Source organism: Rhinopithecus roxellana, chromosome 15 (genome assembly GCF_007565055.1).
Source record: "Rhinopithecus roxellana isolate Shanxi Qingling chromosome 15, ASM756505v1, whole genome shotgun sequence".
Lineage (NCBI taxonomy): Eukaryota > Metazoa > Chordata > Mammalia > Primates > Cercopithecidae > Rhinopithecus > Rhinopithecus roxellana.
Window position 1 is genome coordinate 14,728,902 of NC_044563.1, and position 25,099 is coordinate 14,754,000.

The 25,099-nt window shown below is 38.3% G+C and overlaps 1 protein-coding gene across 1 annotated transcript in view; it reads left to right on the top strand.

Moving 5' to 3' along the window:
• The window catches only part of HSD17B12 (hydroxysteroid 17-beta dehydrogenase 12), a 171,863-nt gene that overhangs the window by 88,783 nt on the left and 57,981 nt on the right, over positions 1-25,099 (top strand). The window contains exon 4 of the mRNA XM_010378061.2: positions 24,785-24,892. Within this exon, the coding sequence (XP_010376363.1) occupies positions 24,785-24,892 (108 nt within the window). The remainder of the gene's footprint in view (positions 1-24,784; positions 24,893-25,099) is intronic.

Sequence of the window (25,099 nt, forward strand, 5' to 3'; positions counted from 1 at the left end):
GTCGTCACTGTACTCCAGCACGGGTAACAGAGTGAGACTCTGTCTCAAAAGAAAAAGAAATACAAGTTTGCAGTCTTTATTATCCTTTAAGGACCTCTTAGCCTTACAGGACATCTAAAGAGAAATTCTATTTTGTTTGCAAGCCATTTCAGAATATTTGTAAGACACATAGAATGTTTTAGCAATTGGATTTGCCTGATTTTCAGCGAAATTTATTTCTTCTATTATGGTATATTTATAAATATTCTCCACTGAATTTTGCTTTTGTCACATAACAGAAATATCTATAAATATGAATACTAAAACAAGGTAAACTTAGGACATAGGAAAATCACAAAAATACGCATGTACAGGTTAGTGAGTGATTAGAGAGGGAGAGAATCACATGCCCCCTACTACTTTTTTCCTTCTTCCCAGAGGGAACCACTATCTTAATTTCTAACATTATCATTTAATTTTGACTTCTTGGACTTTATATAGATTGTATGATACAGTATATTTTCTTTTGAGTTTTGGCTTCTTCAGCTCAATATTAATGTTTGTGACATTCATCCGTACTTTTACATGTAGCTATAAATAAATCACTCCTTTTAATCGCTTTATGAATGTATTACAATTTAGTTGTATATCCAATTGTTGATGGACTTTTGGATTGCTTCCAGTTTCTGGCTATTATCAGTAATGTGACTGAACAATCCTGGACATGTCTTTTGGAGCACATATATACATTATATACGTTCATTTCTGTTGGATAAATATGTAGGTAGGAGTGGACTCATATTCTTTTTTTTTTTTTTTTTTTTTTTTTTTTTTGAGACAGAATATTGCTCTGTCACCCAGGCTGGAATGTAGTGAGGCAATCTCAGCTCACTGCAACCTCCACCTCCCGGGCTCAAGTGATTCTCCTGCCTCAACCTCCCCAGTGACTGGGATTAAAGACACACACTACTATGCCCAGGTAATTTTTGTATTTTTAGTAGAGATGGGGCTTCACCATGTTGGCCAGGCTGGCCTTGGACTCCTGACCTCAAGCGATCGACCCACCTCAGCCTCCCAAAGTGCTAGGGATGACAGGTGGGAGCCACTGTGCCTGGCCTCATATTCTTGATAGTCTCTTTCTCATGTATAAGGCATTGCTGTTTCTTTCAGGATCTTTGGTACCGAGATACCAAGTACATTTCTGAAGATCATATTACAAATACGGTAGCAGACTCAGAATCTGCACCTTCGTTTCTTCTATAAACTGTCACCTTAAAAACAAAACAAGACAAACCAAAAACATTTATTGAGACCTGCAAACTTAACTGTTTTCATTTCCTTTGGTAGTTTTTATAAATTTTAAAAGTAATCGTGTGTGTGTGTGTGTGTGTGTGTGTGTATATATATATATATATATATATATATATATATATATATCCTGAAAGCTGAACACCTAACTTTTTTATTTAACTGCTTTTTAAAGTTTTCAACATACAAAATTTTATCTGTTGGTTCATGTGGAAGTTTGCCTTCATTTAGCATGGTTCTAAGTGTTGAGTCCTTAATAGTGAGGAGACATAAAGTGCATTTTAAAGATCCTGTTCATGGAGAGTAAATATGCTGCAGCTTACTGTGTTAATTGGAAAATAAGCCATCATAAAATCCCCCTACTCCTGTTTTCTCTTAAAAGTTCATTCTTGAAAATGTCATAGAACAAATAGGTGTGCTCATTTAAGTTGGCGTGTACTATCTCAGCAAATGATGAGTTAAACATTTTTGTTTTTGGCATTGCCTTCTTTCCATCACCCCTTCACTCACAGTGCTAAAACATTATTAATTGAATTTTCTCTTGGCACAATTACAAGATGACTTCTGCAACGAGGGCCTAATGTTATTTAAATCATCATTTTACATAGCAACATTGCCTCTGGGACTTTTATACAATGCAACTGCTTTGGCAGATGAAAGAAATCAAGTACTGCTGCACAGACTTTTAGGAGTATTAATATATTTAAAAAACAAGTAAAATGCCGATGTACTAGCTTGTGATCCAGTATGAATGGAAAATAAGTCCATGAGAGTGATTACTTTTTCTTGAATAGAACAGAGTATCATGGGAATGTGAGCTATTTCTAATCTTTTTTTGTGAATGAGTTTTCTTTAGATTAACAGATTTTCACCTGATTTAGGGGGAAAAGAAAAAGCTTTTGGCTAGGCATGGTGGCTCACTCCTGTAGTCTCAGCACCTTGGGAGGCCGAGGTAGGTGGATTGCTTGAGCCCAGGAGTTTGAGACCAACCTGGGCAATATAGTGAGACCCCATCTCTACTAAAAATACAAAAAAAAAAAGCTGGCTGTGGTGGCACGTGCCTATAGTTTCAGCTACTTGGGAGGCTGAGGCAGGGGGATCGCTTGAACGTGAGAGGCGGAGGTTACAGTGAGCAGAGATCATGCCACTGCACTCCATCCTGGGCGACAGTGAGACCCTGTCTCAAAACAAAAAACTCCACAAACTTTGAAGCCATTTTGAAAATGTCCAGAAATTTCTTGAAGAATATTTTATTAAGAACATTTTGTCTTACTAGATTTTAAAAATATTTTGTGGTTTATTCATTTTTCAAATAGAATTAAAAAAATTTTTTTTCAGAGATAAGGTCTTTCTTTGTCACCCAGGCTGCAGTGTAGTGGTGTGATCATAGCTCACTGTAACTTTAAACTCCTGGGCTCAAGCAGGTCTGCCTCAGCCTCCCAAGTAGTTAGCACTACAAGTGCACACCACTATGCTAGCTAATCTTTAAATTTTTCATGGAGATGGAATCTTGCTTTGTTACCCAGGCTGCTCTCAAACTCCTGACCTCAGTGATCCTCCCACCTTGGCCTCGCAATATGCTGGAATTACAGGAGTGAGCCACTGTACCTGGCCTAAAATCGACCTTGTTTCTTAGAGTAGTTTGAGTCCACAGCAAAATTGAACAGAAGGTAAAGAGACTTCCCAAATACCCCATGTCCCCATATGTATGCAGCCTCCCTTACTATAAAAATCCCACATCAGAGTGTTAGATTAGAACCTATACTGACCATCATTATCACCTAAAGTTCATAGTGCAGTATAAATTTTTCATGGCCTTGGAAGGAATACATTTAAATCTCAAGTTTTTGTTGTATATACTACCTATAAAATGTTTTTCCTAGATGTCTGCATTTTGATTCCTTAGCTTATTTCTCCTTTGACTTTTTGCAAATGGAACAGAAAGTATATTTTTTGCTTTTTGCCCTTTTATATTTTTAAGTTTAATATTAAATGTCTTTGGAAAGTATGTTTTACTCGATGCATCTCTTTTCTGTTTCTGTTGTACATTGGGCATGGCCTGAAAGGGATCCAGGTAGATGTTAGGTCACACATGTGTATGCTTATAGAAACCAGGCAGATGATAGGAATCATCCAAGTGGGCTGGGGTGAGGCAAGACTGAACACATGCCCCATGTAAATGTGTCAGCTTTAGCTGACTGTTACCAAGCAGTAGGGCAAGCCCAGGGGTGCCACATTTTCCAATTATTTTTGAAGAATTTTTAAAGAAAACCAAGATGTTTAATGTAAGACTTTGTATTTTTTTTTTTTTTTTTTTTTTTTGAGATGGAGTATCCGTCTGTCGCCAGGCTGGAGTGCAGTGGCGCAATCTCGGTTCACTGCAACCTCTTCCTCCCGGGTTCAGGTGATACTCCTGCCTCAGCCTCCCAGGTAGCTAGAATTACAGGCACGCGCCATCATGCCCAGCTAATTTTTTATGTTTTCAGTAGAGACAGGGTTTTACCATGTTGGCCAGGATGTTCTTGATCTCTTGACCTCGTGATCCGCCCTCCCAAAGTGCTGGGATTACAGGCATAAGCCACCACGCCTGGCCAAGACTTTGTAATTTTACATCAGCCCTAATTGGAATCAAAGAAAACTGAGGGTCCAACAACCCATGGACCACTATTTTCATTTATGTATCTTTATCAAGTCATTATTTCTATAACAATTAAATGTGCTAGAGACTCTTCTAAGAGCTTTAGAGAAATCAACTCATTGAATCCTTGAAAACCCCTTTGAGATTGGTACTTATATTTTTGTCATTTGAGACATGATCCAAGTAAGATGCAGAGGGGTAAGAATTCTAAGGTAGGTGGAATTCTAAGATGTTCCCCAAGATTCTCACCTTCAGGTATATACACCCCATGTGATTTCCTGCCCTTGAGATTAGTTGGGACCGGCGAGCATCAGGGATGCCATTCTTGTGATTGGTTACGTTATATGGCAAAGCTGATGGGAGTTTATAGATATTATTAAGGTACCTAATTAGTTGACTTTGAGTTAAGAAGGAGATTATCTTTGGTGGGCCTCACCCAGTCAAGTGAGCCCTCTAAAAAGAGGGCCCAAGTGGAGACTTGAAGCGGGAGAAATCCTCGTCTTTTGACCTTGAAGAAGTAAACTGCTGTCTTGTGGGGAGGGTTATGTGACGGGGAATGGCAGGCCTCTAGAAGCAGAGGACCCCGGTCTTATAACTGCAAGAAACTGAGTTGTCAGCAACCAGTGAGCTTGAAAGTGGCACCTGAGCCTTAGATAAAATCCTAGCCTGATGAGACGATGAGCAGAGGAGTCAATTACACTACAGAAACAGAGAGATCATAAATATATATTGTTCTAAACAGCCAAGTTCTGTGGTAATTGTGATGCAGCAGCAGTGGAAAACTAATACATAGTCCTAGGTTCACATTGCTGATGAGTGACAGATGCAGGTTTTGGATCCAGGTGCCCAACTACAGAGCATACTGTCAGGGATCGTTTGGTGGCTCCTGATCCAGAGAAGTTTTGAACAAATAATTTTAAGATTTTTTTTTTTTTTAGGTTTCAATTCTTTTGTGAACACAAAGTTTGTATTCCATTATATGAAGTTCTGCTTTGTAAATCCACTTTTATTTGCAACTCAAATTTATTTCTTAAAGTTTTTCTCTTTACAAGTATACATACCATGTAAAAATTAGTTTATTAAAAAATAATATATCTTTTGTATTGTGAACTAATTTTAATATTTATAATCTCATAGGAATAAAATGTTAAACACTGAGCATTTTAGAATATGTATTTACTGAAAGCTTTTTATAGTATTGTAGAAACTATTTTCTTAGATTCAAATTTTTTTAAAGATGATGTAATATTTTAGAATTTGGCAGTTCAATGAGGTTCATCTGAAATATTTTGACCTTCAAAATTTATGGCTTGCCTTACATTTTAAAATCATGAGATAGAATTTATCTTTTTTCACTCTTATCTTCATCTAGTTTCAAATATGTGGATGTGAAATGAAGCCTGCTTAAATTAGTGGAGAGGACATGGTGTGGAGTATAATCTACCAAGTGGGCAGTGAAAATTCTAACGAAAACATAATAGGCATTTATCAATTCTTCATATAGGCATTAATTTGACTGAATCCTAGTTACTAATTATTAAGAATTACTAAGATTCTGAAATTGCCTGAAATCCAGGCTTAAAAACAATGTTCTATTTTGGAATGGGAAATAAACTTACAACATTAGTTTTATGCAGCATGTTCTTTAAAATACCAAGAGCTGTTACTGGAGCATGATGCTGTGACCATGGATTAGTCATTAGGAGACCCAGATTCATCTGCGTCTTCCTCTGTGGATCTTTGTGGCCCGAGATACCTGGCTGTCTGTTGTACTTTGTGTAAAACAGATGTGACTGAATTCACATCTGTGATTGAAGACTGTGTGTTCCACATAAGTGAGAAGGTTGTTTTAAGGATCAAATGAGAATGTATTGGAGAACATTTTGAATGTAAGGCGAATTTAACTTGCAGTCTTTCCCTTTGCTGGTATAGTATGTTCCTTGCTTTAATGGGCCAAAATGAGAAATAAAACTGCCATCTGCCCTGAACAGTGTGCAAAATATCTTCCACATGATGCATTACTGCTTTCCCATTGGGTAAGATGTTCAAGGAGAGTTACTGAATTTCGTTCATCTTACTGCTGTTTATCATCCTGGTATCTAGTACCTACTGATAAAGAAAACTTGGCTTCTTTTTTCATTTTTTATCCTAATTGGCTGCAGAATTATTGGTAATCCATTGGCATTTGCAAAATAATTTTTGCTGATCTGGATATTTGAGATAGTCTCTGAGATTTCATGGGAAGTATTGGTAGCAGGATGCAAGTGGTCTGCTGCCTCTCATCCCCCAGTGCCCTCTCCACTCCCTGTTACTGCACATCATATTACCTCACACGCTCTCTGCTGCTCAGGGTATCATCTCATGTGTATGGTATTCTTATCTTTTCTTTCTTTTTTTTTGAAACAGAATTTCACTCTTGTTGCCCAGGCTAGAGTGCAATGACGTGTTCTCAGCTCACTGCAACCTCCGCCTCTCGAGTTCAAGTGATCCTCCTGCCTCAGCCTCCCAAGTAGCTGGGATTACAGGCATCCGCCACCATGCCTGGCTAATTTTTTCGTATTTTTAGTAGAGACGGGGTTTTCACCATGTTGGCCAGTCTGGTCTCAAACTCCTGACCTCAGGTGATCTGCCTACCTCAGCCTCCCAAAGTGGTGGGATTACAGGTGTGAGCCACTGCCCCTGGCCTATGTGTATGATATTCTTATCATACGTATGTTACATATGTAATATATGTGTATACCATACATATGTTACATATGTAATACATGTGTATACCATACATATGTTACATATGTAATACATGTGCATACCATACATATGTTACATAACCATACATCAATTAGGCTGCTCAGGATATCATCTCATATGTATTGTTTTTAGTCTTTCTAAGGAAAATGTTTAGAAGCTAAATAAAGATTATTAGAACGTGACTTATCACCTGTCTTTACCATTGCCACTGGGATAAAATAGGTGACCAGGGTTCACAAATATTCCAGAATGCTCAGCATGGCTCTTTAATGTATTACTCGCATTCTTTTCTTTATGACTTTGTGCCTTTCGCTGTTGCCTGTGGTACATCTTTTCTCAAATTCTTCCTGCACCTTTCCCCAAGGTGGCCTTAACTAGAGTATATGTGGCCCTGCCTTGGATTATGATTTGTTTTACATACTTTATTTTTTATATATATTATAACAGATATGTGTATTTTATAATAAAAATGTTATATCTTTGGCATGAGAAGGAATCCCAGAATCTGGGGCATATGTGCATGCAGCCTAGTCACACCTATAACCTCTTCTCCTCAAACTGTGTTTTTGGCTTTGGTGGTAACAAATATAAGCATTCTGCAGTTTCCCCATTCTTCTATTGTCTTCCCCCCAGCACCTCTTTATAAGGTCATGGTGACCTATAAAAGTTTCTCTGAATTCACCAGCTTCACCTATTCCTGTTGCTCTTAACTTTCCATGATACAAGTCTCCTTCTCCAATACAATGAATTCTTCCTTTGATCTGCACCCCTAACACTGTTTTTGATGCCTGATTAAAGAAATTATGGCATAGCTATTCTATGTAATATTATGCAGGGATGCTATGAAATCATTAAAAATGTCTGTATATGCTGACGTGGAAGGTCATCTTTAGTGAAAAAAAAGCAAGTTGCAGAATAGCATTTTTAGAGAAAGTCTGGTCTGTCTTTTGTTTTAAAAAAAGAATACTCCACATTCACACAAATGCCAAAACTCATGAACCAATTCTGTTTGTAGATAACATGTAGATACACATCAACAAAGTTCTGCAAGATAACAGCCCAGACCTTTCACCGTGGCTATCTCTGGGCAATAAGAAAACCAAACTTATTATTTGAGTGTCATGGACCTTCTTGTGAATCCAAATGGTAAAACGTCTATTCCTACAAAAATACATGTATATATATACACACAGAATATTTTGCCAATAATTTTAGGAACTTTCCTTACTGTCCAAGTCATTCTCCTGAATTTTAAAAATGAAATTTTATTATATATTAAGTGTAATTAACTAATGCGTTTTAAGGCCAAATTTGTGATCTGATAGTCACATTTTTATAAGCTATATATATACTTTATAGTTATTGGATCCTTAAGACAATCAGTATTTGGGAACATAATTTTACTACTTTAAGTTATTCCAGAGACTAATGGTATTATATGTGTGTATGTTATGGTTATTAGGTTTAACTATGATTGATTTAATAACAAATTCCAATTATAAAATTGTTTCTGTGGGCACATACAATCTACTTTTCAATATGTGTTTGATACACTTTCTGGGAATGCTTTAGGCAAAGTGTGGAGTTACCTATATATCATCAGCATGAAACTCAGTAAGTATTAACAACTAAGAAACTATTTTGCCCTTATAAAGCTCACATATTTATATAGACCCTTTATCCACCAAGTAAAGGTCACAAATAAAACTCTCTCTTCTCAAATCAAGGCTTAAATTATAGCATTTAATCAGCCTGTATTATGCAGCATATATTTCAAAGATACTTGAAGGGATTCCCACTAACCAGCTTGAAGGGATGCTGTCTAACCAAACTGGGACAAATTGCGCATTAAAACTAAAATGATGGAAACAAATTTTAATCTGTCGATTAAAATAGGAGACCATGGCCGGGTGCGGTGGCTCACTCCTGTAATCCCAACACCTTGGGAGCCCAAGGCGGGAGGATTACCTGAAGTCAGGAGTTCAAGACCAGCCTGGCCAACATAGTGAAATCCCATCTACTATAAATACAGAAGTTAGCTGGGTATGGTGGCACGAGCCTGTAGTCCCAGCTACTCGGGAGGCTGAGGCAGAATTGCTTGAACCAGGAAGTGGAGGTTGCAGTGAACCAGGATCGCGCCACTGCACTTCAGCCTAGATGGCAGAGAGAGACTCCGTCTCAAAAAAAAAAAAAAAAAAAAAAAAAAAAAAAAGGAAAGCATGAGCCCACCTCCCATCATAATAATGATAGGTAAATGAATGAAATGAAATTTTTACGAGGAATGGGATTTAATGTAGTCTTAAAGTATCTTCCCACAGGATACAAAAAAACTTGCAAATTAAAAAGGGATAAATAGTAACTTTTTAGTGGAGGAAACTGGCAGACACTACCTTAATAAGAGACTAAAGTTATCATCGTCAGTACTGGGACAAATCAAAATGATGTGCCACCTGATGGGATGCAGTGAGAAACACAGCATCACTTCTGTGATATTCTGGCCAAAAGTGCATATCCTGAGTCTAATCATGAGGAAGTGTACAAACCTAAGTTGAGGGACATTCTACAAAGTAATTGGCCTGTAATCTTCAATGTGTCAAGGATATGAAGGTCAAGGACAGACCAAAAGACTGTTCCAGATTGAAGGAGGCTAACCAGAATGGTAGCTAAATGCATCAGTTGATTCTGATTTGGATCCTTTTGCTGTAAAGGATATTGTTGGGACAACTAGTAAAAATTGACAGGCTCTGAGGATTACAAGATAGTAATTATTCATCAATAGTAATTATTCATCAGTGTTAATTTCTTGATTTCGATGGTTGTATTGTATCATTTAGGAGACTGTAGTAAGTACATACTAAGGCAGCATTCTCAACTTTTTAGTCTCAGAGCCCTTTTATACCCTTAAATATTATTGAGGACTCCAAAGAGCTTTTTTTTTTTCCACCTTTTTTTTTTTTTAATTATACTTTAAGTTTTGGGATACATGTGCAGAACATGCAGGTTTGTTACATAGGTGTACACGTGCCATGGTGGTTTGTTCCACCCATCAACTCGTAATCTACATTAGGTATTTCTCCTAATGCTATCCCTCTGCTTGCCACCCACCCCCTGAACAGGCCCCAGTGTTTGATGCTCCCTTCGCTGTGTCCATGTGTTCTCATTCTCATTGTTCAGCTCCCACTTATGAGTGAAAGCGTGCGGTGTTTGGTTTTCTGTTCTTGTGTTGGTTTGCTGAGAATGATGGTTTCCAGCTTCATCCATGTCCCTGCAAAAGACATGAACTCATCCCCAAAGAGCCTTTGTTTACATAGGATACCACTATCAATGTTTATCACATTATAAATTGAAACTGAGAAACTTAAAAAATAATTATTTAACTCACTTAAAAATAACAATAAACCCTTTACATGTTAACACTACACATTTTGAGGGAAAATAACTATATAGTCTGAAACAAAACAAAATGTAGTGAGAACAATCACATTGTTTTACATTTACAAAATCTCTTTAATATCTGGCATTGTAGCAGGATGAGTCGCAGACAAAACTCCTCAGACACCGGATTAAAGAAGGAAGAGGCTTTATTCGGCCAGGAGCATCAGCAGACTTGTGTCTTAAGAGCTGAGCTCCCTCAAAAAGAAATCGTTGGTGCTTTTACGGGCTTATAACTCTAAGGGGTCCACGTGATAGACCGAGCAAGCATGGGGAATGTGACTGGGGGCTACATGCATAAGCTAACAGGACAGAAAGTTTTGCAATGCTTTTTCATACAATGTCTGGAATTTACAGATAACACAAGTAGTTTAGGTCAGGGATTGATATTATTATTATTATTATTTTAACGACCAGGGCTGGGTGGTGATGCCAGGCCATCTGGCTATTTATCTTACTTCTGTTTCTTTTTAACTTTTTGCTTTTTTCTTTTCCCCTGTCTTATAAACTAGGCAAGGGCAGGTGGGGGTGGAGGGCAGCAGGAGAAGTGGTGGTCTCCTGGCTTATTCCCCACCTTTGAGATATCCACTTATTACTGGAAGCTCTCACTTTTATTTTTACTTTCCAAGTCTCTTTGTGAGACAGAGTGATAGTGATTCATGTAATACACTTGTGCTGAAGTTTTCTGATGAACCAAGGTAGCAACAAAACCTTTTATCATTTGAAGGAGCAAGGGTAATACACAGGGAAGCAGCAAGCAAGTTCTTATTACTAGCAGTATACTTATAATAAGGGTTTTAATTCTTCTTATAGTTGGAAATTGTTTTTCTAAATAAACACTTAGGATTAAACCTGTGCTAAACCTGTACAGGCACATGTTCCAACTTTATCATGTCCTAAGCAGGTTAGTTCTTTTCCTGGGTCTTAAAAGCCTTTTTTTAGCGAGCAACGTAGTATTTCTTAATAATAGAAGTGTTTAAGAGTCAGATGCTCGAACTTGTGGGCATCTGTTTGGGGAAAGAGTCAGTTAAAGTAAAATTATTTTGAAGTGTTAACTATTTTGCTTCTTAAGGCTATTGGTCTCTCATGTTAGCTTTTCTATAAACATAACATGAGGAAACGCTTAGGCTGCTGACAATGTTTTCAGCCAGCTAAGTAAATAGGGGTTTTTTTGGCTAAAGGAGGAGGCTCTGGTAACTTCTGGTTTATATGCTTAAAGAATGACTTAAAGACTCAGAATTGTTGCTGGGCCAGATGGGTTTGGGTTCCTTGACCAAGTAGTGTGTGTACAGTGGGAACAACTTTCTTTTTTTTTTTTTTTCTTTTTTTGAGACAGAGTCTCACTCTGTCGCCCAGGCTGGAGTGCAGTGGCACAATCTCAGCTCACAGCAAGCTCCGCCTCCCAGGTTCACACCATTCTCCTGCCTCAGCCTCCCGAGTAGCTAGGACTACAGGGCTGCCAGCACGCCCGGCTAATTTTTTGTATTTTTAGTAGAGACGGGGTTTCACCGTGTCAGCCAGGATGGTCTAGATCTCCTGACCTCCTGATCCGCCTGCCTGAGCCTCCCAATATGCTGGGATTATAGGTGTGAGCCACCACGCCCAGCCGGGGACACCTTTCTACAGATAGGTGTTTCTTCTAGCATGATTAAGGGGGATAACAACAACAAAGCAATGTACAGCATATTCCTGTCTAGCAAGGGCAAAAGAGGTCCTTTCCTGGGAAAAACAGTTAATATTACAGGAAAACTATTAGTCTTTAAGATTTTTAACTACATTTACTTGCTTGAGGAGTCCTCAAGCTTTGGCTGTGCGTAGACTAGCCAGCTTCCAGGATGTGACTAGAGCAGAGCTTGCTCTAGTCCAAACATAGTTTAGTCTAAAACATAGTTAGATTTGCATATCTACTTCTGCATTCAGTCTACTGCAATTTGTTATTGTGGTTGAAGTAGGAGGAAATCTGGCTTTACATGGATGCGTAGTTGGAGAAGAGAAAGCTATTTTAATATCTTCTTTGGATGATTGTGGATATTCTTTTGGTACATCAAAACATTCTAAGTGAAAGCTTCTTAAAAGTTAGTTGCAATATGAAATCTGAAATTACATCAATTTTTTATACTCAGTGACATTAAAATATTAAATTCATTGTTCTACCTCACAGTCTGAATAGGTCTTTTATCCATCATGACTTTGTAACTTTATGCATTGATCACTTGGAAAATATTGGTTCCTGAATTTTGCAGATCTTCCAAATGTTGACACAGTATCAAAGATAATCACAATTGTTAATATCACCCCCAATCTTATCAGAAAAGTTTTTTCTCTTAAGCTGATGGGGGTGGATACAAGTTTTCCAAAACTCTTATTTTCATTTAAAAGCTCAAATTTTATCATGGACAGCAAATATTGTTGCTTGTTTTCCTTGAAGTGACAAACTAATCTCATTCATTTTTGAGAATATGCCTGCCAAATTCAAATAAGCATCGTTTTTCTGTCAGTTGTTCTTTCATATAAAGTGGTGTTGCCTGAAAAAAAGGGGCTAATTCAGCTCACGACTCAATTGCACAAATGCTTTTCCTCAAGACAGCCATTGTATTAGGAACACAGAAAAAGTGCTTCATGCATACCTTCCATTTTGTCACACAGAACATTAAAAAGATTTATACTCAAATAGAGATTTAATAAAATTAATGATTTTCACTGCTTCATCAAGGGGTATGTTTAAGTGAAACTGATTTTTTTCTTTTTTACATGTGAAGAATACAATGACTTCCAATACAGCAAGGTGCCACTGCTTTGATTCTTGTTTAGGTTCTAGCAGTTTTACCCACCCTTGCTTTTCTCAATATAGTGAAGAGGGCAGAGAATATCAGTATTTTTTACTCTTCAGGGATCATGGATCACATTTTGAGAACCACTACATCAAAGTATTTTTGGGTGCTGGGCATCATGTCAGCAATTTAATCTAAAATGATTCAGGGGAAAAAAGTTATTTGTAGAATATATGCAGCTTTCCTGGTTTGAGATTATTTCAAAATTTAAAAAACAACACGACCTTTCAAATGTTGAAAACTGATATTTGTGAGAATAATTATTTTAAACTTCAGCAATATACCAGTAAGTTATTGTACAGATTGGATAACTTAATGTTATTTAGTAGCGTTCTTGGCGTATAGTCGATGCTCAGAAATTGATAACTGTATTATTACTCCTGTTTTGTTGGTAGAATGTTAACTATATCTCTATACATTTTATATGGTATCTCTGTGTCTTTTAGGGAATCCTAGGGTCAAAATGACTTGTGTCAAGTTCTTATTCTTTGTTTGTTTGCTTTTTGAGACAGAGTCTTGCTCTGTCGCCCAGGTTGGAGGGCAGTGGTGATCTTGGCTCAGTTCAGCCTCCACCTCCTGGGTTCAAGTGATTCTCATGCGTCAGCCTCCAGAGTAGCTGAGATTATAGGCATGTGCCACCACGCCAGGCTAAGTTTTGTATTTTTAGTAGACACTGGATTTCAGCATGTTGGCCAGGCTGGTCGTGAGCTACCGACCTCAGATGATCCACCTGCCTCCACCTCCCAAAGTGCTGGGATAACAGGTGTGAGCCACCTAGCCTTGTCTTCAAATTCTTATTCGTTGTTCTGAAAGTATAGGAGAACAGATTGTGTATCAACTGCCTTTGCTTTTATTTTGTATTAATATGTAAAAACTATGCTGTTTTGATACATGAAGAGAGGGTGTTTTCTGTGTTGAACAGAAAGATTGTTAAACTCTTGACAAAATATTGTTGAAATATCTTTATCTAAGTGTAAATGGCAATGAAGTAAATACTTGGCTGGGTGCAGTGACTGACACCTGTAATCCCAACACTTTGGGAGGCCGAGGCGGGTGGATCACCTGAGGTCAGGAGTTCAAGACCAGCCTGGCCAACATTGTGAAACTCCATCTCTACTAAAAATACAAAAATTAGCCGGGCACTGTGGCAGGTGCTTGTAGTCCCAGCTTCTCGGGAGGCTGAGGCAGGAGAATTGCTTGAACCTGGGAAGTGGAGGTTGCAGTAAGCCAAGATTGCACCACTACACTCCAGCCTGGGTGACAGAGCAAGACTCCGTCTTGGAAAAACAAAAATACTACTACTAATAATAAAGTAAATACTCATTTCAATAGCTATTTTAAATTTTATGGTGAGTTTTCTGCCCCAAAGTTCCTTTCCAAAAAGAAAAAGAAACAAAATCAACTGTTAAGGCTTCTTTTTTCTAACTACCAAAGTGGGAGATCCAGACCTTTGAAAAGAATACTTTTTTCCTGTGGCAAGATTTTACAAAACCAGAGTGGAATCTCGTAAGAACAAAGTGACAGGTTAAAATAAAAAGGGGTTACTTTAAAAAAAAAATTAGCTCAATCAGCATTTTTAAAATAAAGGTACTGTGTGATATTTGACTTCTAATTAACTTTAGCAATCTTTATGCGTGAAAGAAGAAGGGAGAAATAGTATGGTGGGTTACAAGAATATCTCTTTTTGCTTTCTAACTTGATTTGGAGGTCACGGTTATCCTGCATGGAAAATTGGTCAGCTCTGGCCCAAATCTTGGTAGTCATTTCATTTTTCAAGCTAACAAAGAGAGAGAAAGCAACTTACCTCAAGGAAAGGCTCGTTTTACTAACAGAGAGACACATTTCATATGATTAAAAAAATGCTGGGACATAATCACAGGAGCATTGCCTCATATGCAGAACTAGAAGGACTGTTTTAGCTATAAAATGTGACGTTTCATTAACTAGATTTCTAAAGCAAATGTATAAAACCACTGTATTCTCTGTCTTCGTAGAGCTGTTTGTCTGCTCAGTTGTAAAGTCCTGCGGGCTGTCACTCAGAAGTCCCTCCCAGCCCAGCCTGCCTTCCTCTTCCCACTGCTGTCTCTCTCTCCATGGGACCCTCCTCTCTCACGGGACTAATGAAGCAGCTGCTTTGTTCTCTGCCTGCCACCTGTCGCTTTTTATAACAAGCTGTGTATCTTCTACTCTGCCACTGTCATTTCCTTCCTCAAAAAAAAAATGAAGTGTGATCTTGTAACTTCTCACTGTAATAACCTCTCCTAAGTAATTATAACACACAGGAGGAAATAGAAACTTGTTATAGGGCTGATTCCATAGGCCTGTGACTTGAGCATTTGCATGGGGCTCCACTCTTAGAGGGTCCATACTTGGTTTAATGCTCTGCTGTTACCATCTTGAAATTCTTAATAACTTTTGAACAAGGGTGTCCCACATTTTTATTTTACACTGGGTCCCACAAATGAAGTAGCTAGTCCTATTTGTTATCTCAGACCATACAACCTCCACCAGCTCTCATCTACAAATTTTCTCTCCGCTTCTCTGTGTGCACCACATATGCCATCCACAGAGATTCTTAAAACATGCTATTTGTTTTCTGTGCTTTCTGTTTTTGCCAACATCTGCCCTTTCTTGGTAGGGCCAATTCCTACTCTTCACCAAAAACTCCACACAAATGTTACCTCCTATGTAAAATAGCACTCTGCAAGAATGAGTTGCTTTCTCTTTGATGCTTTGTTTATATTTATTAGAGCAGCAATTGGATTTACACATATCTCCTTCATCCAAATATAACCTATTTGAGGGTATTTGTTATTGTCCTCAGGGTGAAGCCTGACACATGGGCACGACTTAGTATGTATTTCTTGAATTTACTCAATCAAAACATTTATTGAGCTCCTATAAAGTACCAGGTACTGTTGGGCTTTGAGTATACAGTAGTAAAGAGCAAAAAAACAGGCACAGATCCTGCCCTCATAGAGCTTACAGTTTAGGGAGTGAGATGGTTTGCCAGATTGCAACTGGCCGTGCTCCTGATTAAATGAATGAGCACATGGGCCTTGGTTTAGAATGGGAAATCTTTTTGTCTCTTTGACTACCAGTGGTGGTGGAATATTATGATCCCTAGAGTACTGGGAATTTTGCATTTGGAAGCTGACCCAGGTCATTTGGTGACATTAAAGAGAAGGGTGGGCCAGGCATGGTGGCTTCACGCCTGTAATCCCAGCACTTTGGGAGCTCATAGCAGGCAGATCACTTGAGCCCACGAGTTTGAGACCAGCCTGGGCAATATGACAAAACCCCCAAAATTAGATGGGCATGGTGGCCTGCACCTGTGGTCTCAGCTACTTGGGAGGCTGAGATGGGAGGATCTCTTGAACCCAGAAGGTCCAAGCTGCAGTGAGCCATGTCCACGCCACTGCACTGTACCCCGTGTGACAGAGAGAGACCCTGTCCTACTGCCTACCGCCCCCTCCTCCCAAAAAGAGAGAGAAGGGTGACTGTCAGCAAGGTTCCCAGGCTTCTTTCATCAAATCTGAGATACCATTGATCATGAAGCAACGATGCAGCTTATAACCACTAAGAAGGAAAATTCACCAATTAAACTGACTTGCCATAAATTATGAAACACCTTGATTTCAGAGATGAAAAGTGAATTAAAATGTACACCTTGGAATAGATAACATACAATAATTTAAAGGTTAATTACAAGGAAATTGAGTCAAGGAAATACTTGGACGCTAAAGGCAAGGCTAAAAATAGTACATCATGACCATTGATTCCATGGATGATATGGTAATGAATCACTTTTTAAAGCAGAATCAGATGTTCATGTCAGCTTGAAAAAATATGCAGCTGATGCAAGGAGGTAAGAGTTAACGATATGGATTATACCTACAGCAGCCTATGCTATTAAGGAAAAAACAACTATTTGTCAAGCAGCTATCTTGGTAGATATCGGCAGATAGAGAAGTCCCCCTGTGTCTGCAGGGGATATGCCACAAGATCCCCAGTGAATGCTTGAAACTGTGGATAGTGCTGAACCCTATATACCTATATATGCTCTTTTTTTGTTCTGATAACCAAGAGAGCTACTAAGTGACTAAAGAGTGGGTGGTGTGTACAGCATGGATATGCTGGACAAAGGTATGATTCACACTAAGAGCAGGACAGTGCAAGATTTCATCATGCTAATTAGAATGGCATGCAATTTAAAACTTATGAATTATTATGGGCTGGGCACAGTGGCTTACGCCTGTAATCCCAGCACTTTGGGAGGCTGAGACAGGTGGATCACCTGAGGTCAGGAGTTCGAGACCAGCCTGGCCAACATGGTGAAACCCCGTCTCCAATAAAAAATACAAAAATTAACGGGCCGTGGTAACAGGCGCCTGTAATCCCAGCTACTTGGGAGGCTGAGGCAGGAGAATCTCTTGAACCCAGGAGGCGGAATTTGCAGTGAGCCGAGATCACGCCCTTGCATTCCAGCCTGGGCAACAAGAAAAATGTCATCTCAAAAAAAAGAAAAAAAAAAACTGTGTAGGGTGGGTATTGTTTTTTGTGGTTTTATAGGCTAAGAAATGGTATTCTTGAAAGTTCAAAGGCTTGAGTGAAGGGCCTTAGGCCAACAACCAGTTGAGTTGGCACTCAAGTGCAGGGCTTCTAACTGCATCCCAGGCTCTTCCACTGAACTCTGCTTTCATATCGCTAGCAGTAGCATCTTGGAATCTTAAGTGTAGTAATCTTAAGAATGATGTTTTGGGCCGGGAGCAGTGGCTAATGCCTGTAATCCCAGCACTTTCGGATCACCTGAGGTCAGGAGTTCGAGACCAGCCTGGCCAACATGGCAAAACCCTGACTCTACTAAAAATACAAAACTTAGCTGGGCATGGTGGTGGGTACCTGTACTCTCAGCCACTTGGTAGGCTGAGGCAGGAGAATCGTTTGAACCTGGGAGGCGGAGGTTTTAGTGAGCTGAGATCACATCACTGCACTCCAGCCTGGGTGACAGAGACTCTGTCTCAAAAAAAAAAAAAAAAAAATGAATATTTTGCTTTTTTCTCCCCTCAAAAGATAAAATTCAGATACTTCTATGGACCTTTTGCTTACCAAGTGCAGAAAAATCAACATTGCTATATGAAAATTTCTTCAAGAGTGGTTTGTCCAAGAGTTTACAATGCCTGGACCAACTGTAGAACTCAAAGCTTTCAAAAGGATGGGGCCTATTCACGTCCTATCAATAGAATAGATTCACGCAGCATAAGGTTTTTATTTATTGCAGGTGTTTGTTCTAGTTAAAGAGGCTATAATGAAAAAAATATAATAACCTTGGCTTAAAATAAAGAAATGCTTGGTTTGAGTTAGAATCCTGATGAGCTATGATTAATTTTTTGGCTTGACTGAAAGTGGGTCTCTTCATATGAGATTAAAATTGTCATGAATATTTTTCCAAGGGCAACATAAAAAAAGGAAATAGACCATTATTTGTGTAGCATCTCTGTTAATTGTAATTAAATGGGCCTTTAAAAATGGAGTCAGATCAATTATTCCCTTCTAGGACACAATCACCTTCTCCAAAGCCATATAAGGCAGGCTTTCTTTGTTGGGGGTTGTCTCACCCCAAGGGATAGGGATGTAAGGATAGGTAAGTCCTGGGAGTTGTGGGGAAAAGAAGACAGGAAAAGAAGGGAAGTGGAGAGAAATTGGTTAGGGGACTTCGTTTTTTTCTTTTCCCCTTAAAATTAGAGAAAGTACAAAAGACTTGTCTTGCATCTTTTAAATCTCTAAATACTGTAAAACATAATTTTATGTGAAAATTGAGAGCTTTTTTTTTTTAAAAAAAAGAGTATGAGACATTTTTATGGTTACAAACTGAATTTTATGAATTTAGATTTAAGATGCTAAAATTGGTACGCATTGAATATGGTGCTATTTCTCTAAGAGTCTCCTCTCCCCAACTCATTATCTTTTCCAAGACTGGAATAAGGGAGATTGGTCCATGACTAAAATATCCTCAACCTTCATATATGTGCACCTGAGCCAAGCTCCTGGAGTAGTTTATTCATGAGATGGGATGGTTTCTAAGGTTTCTTATAACTCTAAAATGTTTGAATTTATATGAGAATGATAGTCCAGACCTGTGTATGACAGATGGAGTAACTGAACTGTCTCTCAATTTGTCTTTTTTTTTTTTTTTTTTTTTTTGAGAGCTGGAGTCTTGCTATGTTGTCCTGGCTGGTCTCAAACTGCAGGGCTCAAATGATCCTCTTGCTTCAGCCCCCAGAGTAGGTGGTACTACAGGTGTGCACCACTGCACCCCACTCTAGCTTATATTTTAATATGCCTAATGTTCTGTCTTTTACATATATTTCTTACTAGCATGTAAGAAATGTAATTTCTATAGGGAGGATTCAAGAAGTATTGAGAAGATGATTTTAATGAATCAGCTGTGTTGGCCTAGCTTTATTTACTCATTTAAAAAACATTGAGCAGAATGACCTCTGCTTTATGCCAGACATGGTGCTAGCTGCAGGGAATACAAAGATGGCAAAGAGTGCTCCCTGTTTAAGAAACAGACTCTTTGCTTAATATATTAAGTGCCTCGTAGGGTTGTATAGAAGGTCTCTAGGAGCACAGCAGAGAGTGGAAGTAGCTTTACCTTGGAGGAAATGGGAATAGTGAAAAATATGTCCACGGATGCGGTAACATGACTCGAATCTTAAAGAATGTTATAATAATGTTATAATATGGAAAAAGTGAGGAAGGGTGATATGACAGGAATTTCATGATGGATAGTACCTGAAACTTACAGGGGAAGGCAGGCTGTTTATTTGGAGCAGATGTAGGGACAAAGGAGTGTCAACATATATATTTTGGTTTTATTAATAGAAAAAAACACAAATAACACACAACTTTATATAGATTAGACTTCTTTTATAACATTCCCAGACTTAATATCCCTAGCCACCTAGGGCAAAAATTTGAGGAAAGTCCTTCTAAAACCTATAAAATTATTCTTACAGAAAGAGAAATTTAAAAGGAGATGCCAATTTGTTGAGCAAAATGAAAATGATAATGACCATAGCTGGAAGTAAGTTAAACCTAAGGCCATTCTGAATATATTTATCACCTTTCTTGGCTTGCACCTAAAAATGTGTGAGTTTTAATATTGAGAGGTGTTTCAGCAGCATCTTGAGACGATTGCAGGGTTCAGTTCCTTTTCTGTCAATTCCAGACTTGACCTTGAATGAATTCTGAATACTCTGTGTCGTAAACAGCAGTGTGACTGTAGGAGTGGGGCATGTGCTCTTGCAGGTGATGGAATGGTTTGAGGCCAATGACAATATTCATTATTCTATAGCACTATTGTTGTAAATAATATTTGCTTTCTGCTTTTCCACAATTATAGTTATCTGGTTTTCAGTGGAGCAGTAGGTAGAAAGGGAGTGAATAGTATCAGCGTAGCTTAGCTTCATTCCCCGCTTTTTATGCCAGAGTTGCATTTCTGCCTCCATTTCTAGTTAGTTGACTGCCTTGAGTAGTTCATACCAGCCTTTTTCTTCTTGGTGTTTGGTCTTAGCCACTAGGCTGAGAGGCAGTTGGTCAAGACCATCTGAGAATTATTTTCATCTGAAAATAAAGTTGGGATGGGTCATGACTATATATATGTAACCACAACTGTAAGTAGTGGGATGCCAGCTCATACAATTTCAAATACCGACAGCTTGTCAATAGGCATCAATAGTACTACCTATCTGTATATAATGGTGTATACTATTCTTATCATGGAATTCTTTAATTCTTTAAGAATTTGCAATCACAGGATTTTACTGTGAGACATTTAAACAAAACATTTGAATAAATGGAGAGCCCGGAGGAAATGCCACATTGTCATTCTTTAATTGAAATGTTTAATGCAATCCCAATCAAAACTGAGACTAAACAGGTGAGGATAAGCAATAAATTTTTAAAGAAGAACAACAAAGTAGACTTGCATTACTAGAAACATTAAAACCCATTTTAGATCTAGAATAACTAAATCTAGGGCATTGTGAAAGAACAGAAAAATAAGATAACAAACAGACTATACTTCTGGAATCAGAATCCTGTAGGTACAAGCTGTCCAATCATTTTAAACGTTCACCTGGATCAGCCATTGGATGAGGATGCTATGGAAAGAGCGTGATCCTGGACAAGTTAACTCTGCAGCGGAGGCTGACACCCAAAAGCTTTCTGCTGGTGATGCTCCCACAATTAGGGCAACATCAGTTTCATTGAAGGGGCGATTGTGTGGCTCATCTCATGTTCATTGCAACCTCCAAATCCAACTGTTTTTGCATCTTTATCCTACACACTTGTAGGATATTGATTTTAACTTATTTCAACTCCTACTCTGGAAAACAGAGAGAGGCTGCATCATTTCTTAGACCTTTGAGATCAGTCAAGGATCAGAGTTCCAGAAGTACTACTCCAAAAGCTTTGGTAAGGTGCTTATTCTTCCCTCGCGGTGGGCTGTTGGTGAGCTGTAGACTAGTGGTTTTATGAAAAAAACAGGTTGGGGAGGTGTGAAGGTGGAAATGAGGGCTGTGTTACGGGTATCTGGGATCTACTTCTGTTTCAGGTGCTTAATTCACCCTTGTACTGATGTTTAAAGTTAGAGGATTCTTGTCCATTTGTCTTCCCTTCTGTTGGCAGGGTCACATGCAGCGTGATAGGCTATGGGAAGGGGGAAGATGCCTAGATTTACTTCTAGGCTGGTCTTCAAGCCCCAAGTTCAAGTCTCCTGAGTAGCTAGGACTACAGCCACACACCATCATTCTCGGCTTTTCCTTTGTAACATAGGCCAGCTACCTCCCACCTTAACCTTCTAGAACCCCCCATTATAATTCTTATTCAATTGCCTTGGCCCAGAAAGAGACAGTTCCTGTCCTATTCTTATATATGCACATCTATCTTTGATTGACAGAACTCGATGGTGGAAGTGGAGGCAGTTCATAGAATTCCGAAAGCCCACCCACTCATGCCCCTGGTCAGTAGCATGCACGTACCATAATCCTTGGAAAGGAAACGTGGTGGGAGTCTGCTGGATTCTTCTGGGGAAATTTTCTCTCTATAAAAGGGACATATCACAGAGACATACGATTTCTGCCTCCGAACACTGTTGTTTGCATACGATGCATGGAATGGCAGTGGCCCTCCAGAAAAGGAGCCAGCCTAAGGGAAAAGAGAGGAGGGTGGAAAGATCCCAGATCATTTGTGCCATTGTTGAGCAACTAAACAAAACAGAACCAAGTCCTTGTCTTCTTGAAGCTTAATTTGAGTCAAGACATATAGACAAGCATGTACATTATTAAAATACACTACCTAGTATATTAGAAGGTAGTAAGTACAATGGAATAAAATCAAGCAGGGAAGTGCATGAGGAGTGCTGGGGAGATGGTTGCATTTATTAAAGGGTGGGCAAGGCAGGCTTCTCTGAGAAGGTAACATTTGCTCAAGGACCCAACAGAGACAAGGGATGTGGAAGAGCATTCCAAACATAGGAAATGGTAAGTTTAAGTCCTAAGTGTACGTGGACAACATTCTGTATCTAAACAACTGCTAGGATCCCCTATGGCTAGAACTGAGAAGCAACGGGGAGAGTAGTTGGAGGTGAGTTCAGCCTAATAAACTCACGCTGTTTATTAGGCTGTTGCCAACGCCTTTTGGCTCTTACTCTGAGTGAGATGGAAATCTCTGGAGGTTTGTGAAGAGGTGGGTATCATGGTCTGACCTATGTTAAATAGGAAAAGCCGGGAACGATGGTGTGTGCCTGTAGTCCCAGCTACTAAGGAGACTTGAGCTCAGGCTTGAGACCCAACCTCTTAAAAGAAAAAAAAAATGGAAAGGCTCACAATACAGGCAGTGAAGAAAAGTTGTTTTTTAAAAAAGGCAGTGTTCACTTTTCAGTTAGATTTTCCAGAATCTATGATTCTGGGAAATCTAGGTATGAATTCAGATATTTTAATTAACCTGAAAAACTTGTACCAGAAGCCATTTGCTTATCCTAATGTGAATACAAAGAGCTTGCTTTGGTTCAATACTAAATAACATTATTTGTAAAAGTGTCATTGAATCTTTTTAGATCTATACAAAACTCTACAATGTAAGTATGTACATTCATCTAATCCTGTGAGATGCAGAAGAGTGAATTTGGTTCAGGAGTTGTGAGGTGGCTTTTATTGATAGAAAATTTCCTGAAGGTCAATACATAATACTAGTATGGAAATATGCTTTGCTTTTCAAAATAAATAGATAAATTTACCTTATGTTATTCTCTAATGAAGTTTTTCATTTAATCAAAGGTATTTTTAACCTTTTGTTTTGGGGCTTTTTGTTTTCCCTTGTGAATCTGTGGCTATAATAAAATCAGCATTCTTTATTTACTGGTGGTAAATTCTGTGAAATGTTAAAGTAGCCATGTTGGACCAGCTATTGTGAAATTACAGCTCTGTGTCTAACTTTCCACTACATGAGCACACATATAACTCATTTATATTAGAACAGTAAGTATACCTTTAACACCAAATAAGGTATTTTCTAGGTCAATTCTTCTTTTCAGTTTATTCATGGATTTCTACCTTTTCACTACCTGTCACTACTTTTCATTGAGTCTAACTAAGTATCAGATCTCTCATGAACCAGCTCTTTAGTTTTAGACAGAAATCCTTTTAGGTCAAGAACAGATACTTCCTACGAGGATTAATCCCGCATACTCTGTGATGAGCTGATACTGACTTTGACTGAAGAAAGATTTATTTTTGGAAGCAGGATTTTAAAATTAATTCTTTTGAATTCTCTGCAAGTTCTAAAGAGTAAGCATTCCTAGCTCACTGGACTTGGCTAAGTAAACTGAGTGGAGATGGTTGAGGAGAGAAAGAGAGTCTAGCCTTTATGGACTGCCTTCCGTGTACCACAGGTATCATGTGAGCCTCACGTCATCGGTTAGGTAGAATTATCTTCATTTTCGCAAGAGGATGCTGAGGCTCAAAGAAGATGTGTGACTTGCTTAAAGTCATTTTGCAAATATATGTAGAAATGAAATTGGTGCTCATGTCTGTGTGACCTCAAAACCTGTACTGTCTCTTCACAGGGGCTGACTAGTGAAGGCAAAAGTAAATACTGTACATTAACTCAGATGAGTTTTGTTCCTCAGGGTCTCATTTCTGAAGCTATTATTTTCATCAGCACTGTTTGGACCTTAATAGACTTGTGTAAAGTAGAACACTGAGGTGTTTCTTGTGTCACTTTATGCCTTTATTACTGTGCATTTTGTGTGGATTTTAAAATGTAGTTATTATTAACTATTAACCAAGCTCCCAAATTATAATAAGATCCTGTTCATTTTATTTCCATTGTGATAAGATAGACTTTTTGTTTTAATGTATCACACTTTAAAATATTTTACAACATGAAGACTTCTTCCTGAAGTTATAGAGCACCAATTTACAATTAAAATCACAAAGCCAGTGATATTTAAAGAGTATATAACTTTATATGAATCATGTTTTATTATTTGTACCTAAGGGTCTAAAAGTAGTTCTCATTATTGATTTACAAAAGAGGAACTGATTAAGGAACATTCAGCCAGCTCTCTGTGACGACAATGGAATTTTTATTGCAGGACTAATGTGACCCTATATCATCTCTTAGATGGTCTCATGATTGCTTAAATTTATCCTGGTCTAAATTTTGTATCAAACTGGGTGGGGGGAAATGTCTGAAAGGATAATGCTATCAAATGCCTTAATCTTCACTGCCATGTACTAATTTTCCCTACTCTCCCCATTTGTGTTTTCTTTTTCCCTAGAAGAAAAATTCAAAGTGGAGACAAGAACCATTGCTGTTGACTTCACATTAGAAGATATTTATGATAAAATTAAAACAGGCTTGGCTGGTCTTGAAATCGGTGTCTTAGGTTTGTATTTTTGCCACATTTATAGATTCTTCTTGTATTTATTATTTGACTTTATGACTTTGGGTGTTAAGTGGTAAAATGACTAGTGAGAAAATTGTATTATGATTACTTAAGACATTATTAGTGAATAATATCACTAGATGACATGATACGTTTGAATTTGTGTTTTTAGTTCTATATTGACAACATACAATTTTGGTTATTTTC